This window comes from Epinephelus fuscoguttatus, linkage group LG17 (assembly GCF_011397635.1).
Source record: "Epinephelus fuscoguttatus linkage group LG17, E.fuscoguttatus.final_Chr_v1".
NCBI lineage: Eukaryota > Metazoa > Chordata > Actinopteri > Perciformes > Serranidae > Epinephelus > Epinephelus fuscoguttatus.
In genome coordinates, this window is record NC_064768.1 from 42,699,953 (window position 1) to 42,710,531 (window position 10,579).

Below are 10,579 nucleotides of genomic sequence, written 5' to 3' on the forward strand. Positions count from 1 at the left end.
CTCTTGAAGCTCATGGAGAGAATGCCAAGAGTGTGCAAAGCAGTAATCAGAGCAAAGGGTGGCGATTTTGAAGAAACTAGAATATAAAACATGTTTTCAGTTATTTCACCTTTTTTTGTTAAGTACATAACTCCACATGTGTTCATTCATAGTTTTGATGCCTTCAGTGAGAATCTACAATGTAAATAGTCATGAAAATAAAGAAAACGCATTGAATGAGAAGGTGTGTCCAAACTTTTGGCCTGTACTGTACATATCTGTAGGTATAGATCCAGCAAACACATGTATATATGTCTATATATATATACAGTAAATACATGTATATGTGTCTGTATATAGGCATTAAATACATGTGTATATGTGTCTGTATATATACAGTAAATACATGTATATATGTCTGTATAGATACAGTAAATACATGTATATATGTTTGTATATATGCAGTAAATACATGTATATGTGTCTGTATATATGCAGTAAATACATGTATATATGTTTGTATATATGCAGTAAATACATGTATATGTGTCTGTATATATGCAGTAAATATATGTATATGTGTCTGTATATATACAGCAAACACATGTATATATGTCTATATATACAGTAAATACATGTATATGTGTCTGTATATATATGCATTAAATACATGTGTACATGTGTCTGTATATATACAGTAAATACATGTATATGTGTCTGTATATACAGTAAATACATGTATATGTGTCTGTATATATATGCATTAAATACATGTATATGTGTCTGTATATACAGTAAATACATGTATATATATCTATATATGCAGTAAATACATGTATGTCTGTATATATGCATTAAATACATGTATATATGTGTCTGTATATATGCATTAAATACATGTGTATATGTGTCTGTATATATAGTAAATACATGTTTGTATGTGTCTGTTTATAATTAGACACATGTATATGTCAATACCTATGAAGAATTCATACTTTATAAATTCATTTGTTGTCTCATTTTACAAAAAGTAAAATAATATATAAAAACAGTTAAAGAGAAAGATATCAGAGCTGTGTGTGTTATTAACAGATCAGCTTTAATTAAACAGCTTAAAATATGAAACAATCATAAAATCCTGATTTCATAGCCGAATTTAACAGAACACTTTAGTTACTCATTTTTAATTTAACATTTTTGATGATGTTAGTGCAGTTTTCATATCGACAAGAAAATATTAAATTCGAGGTTTTCTTAACGGAGTTTGGTGACACAGCAGATCTGGTGGTGTAAACGATGTGCTGTCTGTCACTTCATCGCCGAACTGATCGATAATAGTAATGAATAATGTACGGTCAACAGTTCCTACAGATTAGTGACGCCATACCGGAGTGGAAGACTGTTTATAACCGATATTCTGATCGGATCTGTGAACATGTGCCAAACTTCCCTTCAGAAAGAGCTATTTTTATTCTACCGGCGTGCTGTGCGTCGCAGATATATGACGTTGTAATATAACGCATGCGCAGCCTTAAGCTACTCAGAGCGCACGCGTCTTGACTACAGAGCCCCGTGAGTTTGTTTGTTTTCTAACTTTAAAGCTGTGTTTACGTTAACGGAGAGTTTAAGATGTTCTTGATGTTAACGGAGAGTTTAGATGATTTGTGTTATTACCGGAAGACAGGTTTAAATGTTTCCGGCCGGTTTATCTCAGACTGAACACAGCCTTTAGCCTGCTAACTGCTAGTAGCTAACAGCTTTTACATCTGCCGCCAATCTCCGTAAACAAATGTTTAAATTAGAGTTTTATCCGTTTATATGAAAACTCACAAACATTATAAAACTCATGATGACGTGTAACATGATTCATTAAATTGTTATGAAGAATTCGGCTGAGTTTGCTAACAGCTAACGTTAGCAGCTCTGACGTCACAACAGAGTGGGGGTATCTGTGTTCGTGAGGTGTGTTGATTATTTTTACCTGCTGAGATCACCATGATAACTGAAGCTGCAGAGCTCACCTGGTCAGGATCAGTTTATGTTCAGTTTCAGACTGACACTGTGGTTAGGGACTGTTCTGTATAAACAGAGGAGGGGGGCTGTTGTCTTTTAATCCTCCCTGAAACAAAATAGAACAGGCTGCAGTGAGAGTTTCTCTCAGTGGGATATTTAAAGATTGCAGCTTTTAGTTTAGTGAGGTTTAGTGTTGCTGTAGCCCACAAGAAGTGAGGATTAAAATATATGACCTACACATAATCCGCTTTGAATTAATATATACTTTTAGAGTCATTACTAAAAGTGTCTGTCATCCAAGAGAGACAATAAAAACTAATGGAACAGTGTTGTCATATTGAAATTTGTCCAAAACTATGTTGATAAAATGTTAGAAACAAAAAATAAAAATGTGAAAAAAATCTTAATAAAATGTCTAAAAATGCAGACTAATGTCTGGAAAAAAGATTAAAATGGTGGACAAAATTCTTAATAAAGTGTCTGAAAAATGTTAGTGAAATTTACCAAAAAATGTGATAAAACGTCCGAAGAATCTAATTAGAATGTGGGGAAAAATATAAATAAAATGTCTGAAGAAGAAGTTAATAAAATAAAAAAACAGAACGGTCGCCACCTTTCCTTTGTCTCACCTGTGTGTACTCGTGTCTCAGTCTGTGTCTGCGCTCTTCATCGCGAGGTTTCCTAGGGTCCTTGAACGCAGCACAGGCCAAACTCTTCTTCTTCCCCTCAGCAGCAGTTTATAGTAGGCTTGTCACAATACCAGAATTTCAGTAGTCGATACCAATACCAGTGAATTTCCACGATTGGGAATTATGCGCCGAACAACAGTTCAGAGTACCCGCCCTTTTTGGAGTCCCTGGGATGGGTGCTGGACAGTGCCCCGACCGGGGACTCCATTGTTCTGCTGGGGGACTTCAACGCTCACGTGGACAATGACAGCGGGACCTGGAGGGGCGTGACTGGGAGGAACGGCCTGCCCGATCTGAACCCTGAGTGGTGGTCAGTTATTGGACTTCTGTGCGGGTCGCAGTTTGGCCATAACTAACACCATGTTCAAACATAAGGATGTCCATCGGTGCACGTGGCACCAGGACAGCCTAGGTCGCAGGTCAGTGCTTGACTTTGTAGTCGTATCATTTGACCTGCGGCCATATGTTCTGGACACTCGGGTGAAGAGAGGAGCAGAGCTGTCAACTGATCACCACCTGGTGGTGAGTTGGATCAGATGGCAGGGGAGGACGCCGTGCAGACCTGGCAGGCCCAAACGTGAGGGTCTGCTTGGAACGCCTGGTGGAAGAACCTGTCCAGATGATCTTCAACTCCCACCTCCAGGAGAGCTTTGACTGCGTCCCGAGGGCAGAGGGGGACATTGAGTCCGAATGGGCCTTGTTCCGCTCTGCCATTGTTGAGGCGGCGGTTGCGAGCTGTAGCCGCAAGGCCGCTGGGGCCAGTCGCGGCGTAAATCCCCGAACCCGCTGGTGGACACCAGAGGTGAGGGGAGCCGTCAGGCTGAAGAAGGAGGTCTACGGGGGGATGGCGGCAACTTGCTCACACTGTGGGGGTGGGGATATTCAGATGCTCTGTCTGTGCCGCGAGTCACTCTGAGCTCTGAGAGTGTGGAGCAGTAACTGAGTTGTGACTGTAATCTTGAGACTCACCCGTGACTTCCTGTTTGTGTTTCAGTGTGGATGATGGAGCTTCAGCCAGCAGTGAAGGAAGGAGGAGACGAAGGAGTGACTCCCAAAGGACAGAAGGCAGGGATGAAGAGGAGACATGAGGAGGAGGAGGAGGAGGAGGAGACCTCACCCACCAAGAAGATGGTAGCATTATTAACTAATGATCAATAACTGATTAATAACTCAGGTTATATCTGATCGATTACTGGTAATCCATGAAGATATATGACTGATGACAGTGTCATTGATCTGTCAGGTGACTGATTACAGTGTTATTGATCTGTCAGGTGATTGATCACAGTATTATTGATCTGTCAGGTGACCGATCACAGTATGAAGGTGGCAAGTCACTATAACAGTCTACAGGAAGTGGGTCTGGCAGTGCGAAGTCGAAGCAGAATCTTTTTCATGAGGAACTTCAACAATTGGCTGAAGAGCGTCCTGATAGGTAACTAATAACTAATCATTACTGTCAATCAATACATACCTAGTCAGTGATCAATACCAGTTTGTAAATCTAGCACCTATTGATCAGATTATTTCAGCGGCCCAGACTTGAAGGTTTAGACTTGAACTCACCTGAAACGCACCTGAACACACCTGGAAAACACCTGAAACACACACCTGAAACACACTTGGAACACATCTGAACACACTTGAACACACCTGCAACACACCTTGAACACACCTGGAACACAGTTGAACACATTTTAACACACCTCAACGCTAAGGTTTTTTTTTTCCACTTACCCAGTCAGGCAAGCTGGTCAGAGATCTACTTGCCCGAAGTCAGTTTTCACTTGCCCTATAAAAATTGTTTAATTTAAGCGGCTATCAAATAACAGAGACTGCAGTTATTTTTATGTTATGTAATCTTTATTCACACTGTATTTATTAATTAAAACAACATATGTCATGTATTGTAGCTTCATTCCTACACAGATATGACAGTGTCAGGGCTTAAAGTGAAAAATCTTTGTCAATCGTTCTCCGTCTATAATTTTGCGCCCTACTTGAGCCATGCCCACCTCTATTTATTTTTCACCCCTCTCTCCAGTTCTGCTGTATTAACACCGGGTTTAATATATTTTGCTTCCATCTCTCTGCCCTGCTCTACTCTACTTCAACGCTACTGAGCTCTCTCTCTACTCTACCAGTAGACTACCACATCCACCTGTTGCACAAAACGCACACAGCAGTGTTTCCCCTAGGATGGAGTTGTTTCTATGTATCTACTGGCACCAGAAGGGCTCTTTAGGACTAAGTACATACAGTACATGTGTGCACAGTAATGAGCAGGTGAAATGTCTGTCTAGCTTACATATGACGTGTCTCAAGATTTAGGAACATACAATTGTATTGAATATAATAAAAGTAAAAAGTCACTTGACATGCTGCTGTTTTCTGCTGTGACCTATTTCAGTGCTGGAAGTTGTTACTTACGTGACAACGTCTGAACGCAACACAAGCTCAGCACCAAGAGTGCCATGTTTGTCTGTGCGTAACAGCAGTCTGTTGATGGTTATTTACACGCTGTCCATAAGGCTCCGGTCAGGTTTGGTCAGGAAAATGCGGCTCTAGCGTGCTCACCTGTGTGTGGTGGAACTCCGCTGTGCGTGATACAGAGAGCAGAGGAGAATTGTTAACACGTGACCATGTAGAGACAGAAATGACACGATGGCATAACACCATAAATAGTATATTGTTATGTTTTATATGAAGCGTCTGTCACGCAAAATAATATGACTTTAGTTTATGAAGAGGTAAGACAGAGCTCTCTCCTCTTATATGCTGTGCCGCTCTGTGCTTTACTTGTGCCATGTAACCAATCAATGGGGGCTATGGGCAGGACATTGTTACACAGCTGTGCCTGTGACTTCAGGCAGAGAGACTGCTGCATCAGAGCCGAAGGAGCACGTTTTAAAATACAGTTACTTTATCAATTAGTTATTAACTTTTACAATTTTTAGCAACTTGCTAATCGGGCAAGTGAGTTGTTAGTTTACATGCCTGACCTTGAGTTTTACTTGCCCCTGGCAATCGGGCAATCGTTATTGTTGAGCCCTGCCTTAACACACCTGGAACACACTTGAACTCAACTGAACTCACCTGGAACACACCTCAACACACTTGAACACACCGGAAACATCTGAACACACCTGGAACACACCAGAACATACCTGAACACACCGGACACACCTGAACATACCTGAACTCACTAGGCACACCTGATAAACATTAACGTTCTTTAAGCTAATTGGCTGATTGTTTGATTTACAGGTGAGATCCTGGAGCAGGTGCGGGCGGCAAGTTCTCAGCAGGTATCTGTGTTGGACCTCGGCTGTGGGAAAGGAGGAGATCTCCTGAAGTGGAGGAGAGGAGGAATCGATCACTTGGTCTGTGCAGGTAAATTATTATTATTGATTAAAACATCAGCTGATAAAGACAAATACTCCGGCCCTTTAACAACAGCGCCTGTCCAATTAATGAGAATTCAACAATCAACCAACCGACCAGATCTTTACAGCCCGGGCGGCTGTGGCTCAGAGGTAGAGCGGGTCGTCCACAAATTGAAAGATCAGCGGTTCGATCCCCGGCTGCATGTCGAAGTATCCTTGAGCAAGATACTGAACCCCAAATTGCTCCTGATGGCTGTTCCATCGGTGTGTGAGTGTGTTAAAACTGAGGAGCAGGTGGCACCTTGTATGGTAGCCTCGGCCACCAGTGTATGAATGTGTGTGAATGGGTGAATGTGACTCGTAGTGTAAAAAGCGCTTTGAGTGGTCACTAGATGACTAGAAAGGCGCTATACAAATGCAGGTCCATTTTACTTCTGTCGGGAACTTGTCTGTCAGGGACTCATCTGTCAGGAACTCATCTGTCAGGGACGCTTCAGGGGCTCTTCTGTCAGGGACTTTCCTGTCAGGGACTTGTCTATTGGGGACTCGTCTATCAGGAACTCGTCTGTCAGTGACAGTTCTATGAGGGACTTGTCTGTCAGGGACTCGTCTGTTAGGAACTTTCTGTAGCATAACGTCCAATCACAGTGGAAGAGGGGTGGGACATAGGCGACACAAAGAGGAGCAGGCTGTCCTCTGTCACGATGTTGTTTGACCATTTCTCCGTCCAGAGTGAGGGGGTTGTCTTCCTCGTGCTGACATTTTACCTCTTTGGATTTTCTGTATCGTAGCAACCAGCAGTTGTACTCCACATGGTGTTTTTGCACCAGTATGGAGCACCATATCCTGAATTATCCTGATGTCGACTCATCGACTGAGATTCTGTTGGAGCGGCGTCAGTTTTCAGGAACGTGTTTTATTTTACTGTAAAACTCAATCGCTTGTTCACATCCGGTTAAGTTCGTATTACATCACCCACCAGTGGCAGCGTTTAGCAGCACAGTGCATTCTGGTAGTTGTAGTTTCTACCTTTTGAGTGATATCAGTCTCAGAGGTGAATTTCCTGTTGTCAGTTTCACCGTTAATAAAACTCAGAGGAGACGAATCATTACTCAGTAATGTGTCTTTTTATTTCCAGATATCGCTGGAGTGTCGGTGGAGCAGTGTCGTAGCCGGTACGAAGACATGAAGAAGAAGAGTCACGTGCATGAGAAGATCTTCAGCGCTCAGTTTATCAACGCCGACTGTTCCAAGGTAGAACCACAACACCTAGATCAGATTATCAGAGGATGGTTCTACTTAGAGGTTTGTCTCTGGGTGAAAGTAATAATCAGTAATCAATAATATTAGTGATGATCAATAATCAATATTAGTCTGGGTGATAATCAATAATCATTAATAGTCTGGGTGATGATCAATAATCAATATTAGTCTGGATGATGATCAATAATCAGTATTAGTCTGGATGATGATCAATAATCAATATTAGTCTGGGTGATAATCAATAATCAATAGTCTGGGTGATGATCAATAATCAGTATTAGTCTGGGTGATGATCAATAATCAATATTAGTCTGGATGATGATCAATAATCAGTATTAGTCTGGATGATGATCAATAATCAATATTAGTCTGGGTGATAATCAATAATCAATAGTCTGGGTGATGATCAATAATCAGTATTAGTCTGGGTGATGATCAATAATCAATATTAGTCTGGATGATGATCAATAATCAATATTAGTCTGGGTGATAATCAATAATCATTAATAGTCTGGGTGATGATCAATAATCAATATTAGTCTGGATGATGATCAATAATCAGTATTAGTCTGGGTGATGATCAATAATCAATATTAGTTGGGTGATGATCGAAGTTTCTTGGGAAAGTGTCAGAAACACTCTCGGTGATACAGAGACAGTAATGGGACTCTGAAGTGAATAACTGTCTGTGGCTTCATCTGAGCAGGTAAATGACACTGTGGGGCTGTAGACACACTATCAATGAACACTTGTCTCAAATGTGAAGAAGACTGCTCAAAGTATGACCATTCTACAGTGTTTTTACCATGAAAAGATCCAGGCGGAGCTCCAAATGACAAGTCGGTCACTCTGCTTCAAAACAGTACTATCAGTGATCAAACAACACTCAGCCAGCTTCAAACATTGTACCTTATTGAAATCAGGTGTGATTATGATAGCTGATGTTGTTTATGACACAGAAACACCATAAAATATCACCAAATAAAGCCATATCAGTGTTTCCTCTAGAATTTTTTTCAGCAGCGGGGGCAGGCTCTCCAGGGAGCCGTGGCGGTGTAAACAAATGACACTTGACTGCAGATTTTACTTTTACACCTTATTTATTTAATGGCCAGTTGAAAATGGGTTTTTAAAGGCTGAATGAAAAAAATAAAAAAATAAAATAAATAAAACTATAAAATTAAATAAATAAAAATAAAAACAATAAATAATAATTTCTTGATGGGGCTGTAGAATCAGTGGCAAAGTTTGCACCCAGGCTCAGAACAATTAATTTTTCTGGGTTTTTTATAGAAGAGCTCTAAGGCTCTGTTGTACAGAAATTCTCCGAGAGGTGGCCCGCTGATGCTCAGCAGCATACATGCTGCAAGGTGATCCCCCTGCAGCCCGTTTCTCAAGTCAGTCTTCACCTACAAATAGAAACAATAATGAGATTGTTTCTCTCAATTTCCTACACTCTAATCATTTTAAAATAGTTTCTAGTTTGTGTCTGATGATATATTATTAAATGTCTTACCCTATTCATCGTTGAAAAATCCCTCTCACAGTTCACACTTGAGATGGGAACCATCAGGGCAATGGCTGCCAGCTGGCTCATGGAGGGATACAGCTGTAACCACTCATCATTCTGGGATGACAGTTTTTCCATTGTTGTTACTTGGTGCATATCCTGAAACACATTAAACACAGTGGGACGACATGTCATTAAATAGGTTCCCCCATCATCTTTCTGCTGAACTCCCCCATTAATTTGGACCTAACATTTTACCTTAAAAGCTCTTTTGAGTAAATGCTGCTTGTAGGATGACCATTCTTGCAGCAGAGTGGTTTCAGGCTGCTGCTGCAGGAATTTTTTGGATAGGGACTTGAGGTCCTCAGTGACGACAGCATCATCTTCTTTAAGTGCTTTGGGTCCCAGCACATGGAAAGCTCCAATTATCCCCAGGATTTGAAATCTCCTGTCCAGGCTGTCCAGGAGACCATCCAGATATGACCCCATTACCTAAACGTGGTACAAAAAAGGAAAATGAGAACTGAGTTTGATTAATTGAAACCTTTACACAGGGAGATAAGCTAAGAGTTAGGTCTTCTTCCCAGAAGTCAATCAATCGATCAATCAATCACAAATCACAATTTGCCTCACGGGGCTTTACAGCATATAACATCCCTCTGTCCTTAGGACCTTCACAGCTGATCAGGAAAAACTCCCCAAAAAAACCTTTTAACGGGAAAAAAACGGTAGAAACCTCAGGAAGAGCAACTGAGGAGGGATCCCTCTTCCAGGACGGACAGACGTGCAATAGATGTCGTACAGAACAGATCAGCATGATAAATTAACAGTAATCTGTATGACACACTATCCAGGCACCGCTGCAATACGAGTTAATCTGAGAGACAGTGGAGCACAAAGGCTCCGGAGAAGAAGCCGAGTTAGTGACAGCCAGAATGGCCGAGTTAGCAAGATGCAGTAATAGAATACGAGAGAGAGAGAGAGAGAGAGAGAGAGAGAGAAGGAGAGAAGGTGCCAGGTGTATTATAGGGGGGTCCTCCGGCAGACTAGGCCTAAATCAGCCTAACTAGGGGCTGGTACAGGACAAGCCTGAGCCAGCCCTAACTATAAGCTTTATCAAAGAGGAAAGTCTTAAGTCTAGTCTTAAATGTGGAGACGGTGTCTGCCTCCCGGACGGTAACAGGAAGATGATTCCACAGGAGAGGAGCCTGATAGCTGAAGGCTCTGGCTCCTGATCTACTTTTGGAGACTTTAGGGACCACGAGTAACCCTGCGTTCTCAGAGCGCAGTGTTCTGGTGGGATAATATGGCACTATGAGCTCTCTAAGATATGACGGAGCTTGACCATTTAGAGCTTTATAAGTTAACAGTAGGATTTTAAATTCAATTCTGGATTTTACAGGGAGCCAGTGCAGAGAAGCTAAAACAGGAGAAATATGATTGCGTTTCTTAGTTCCTGTTAGTACACGTGCTGCTGCATTCTGAATTAGCTGGAGAGTTTTTAAGGACTCACTAGAGCTACCTGATAATAGAGAGTTACAGTAATCCAGCCTAGAGGTAACAAAAGCGTGGACCAATTTTTCTGCATCTTTTCGGGTCAGGATAGGCCTAATTTTCACAATATTACGCAGATGAAAAATGCAGTCCGTGAGGTTTGTTTTAAATGAGAATTAAAAGACAAATCTTGATCAAATGGTACTCTGAGGTTTCTTACGGTAGTGGTAGAGGCCAGGGCAATG

The 10,579-nt window shown here is 41.3% G+C and overlaps 1 protein-coding gene across 1 annotated transcript; it reads left to right on the forward strand.

Annotated features, from left to right (window-relative positions):
- Positions 1 to 1,519: 1,519 nt before the first annotated feature.
- Positions 1,520 to 7,321, forward strand: rnmt (RNA (guanine-7-) methyltransferase; the record flags this gene model as incomplete). The annotated part of the gene is given in 5 exon segments (XM_049602603.1): positions 1,520 to 1,551; positions 3,676 to 3,812; positions 3,987 to 4,116; positions 5,949 to 6,074; positions 7,206 to 7,321. Coding segments are annotated over 4 exon segments (504 nt in total), but the record flags the coding sequence as incomplete, so codon positions are not given.
- Positions 7,322 to 10,579: the final 3,258 nt, after the last annotated feature.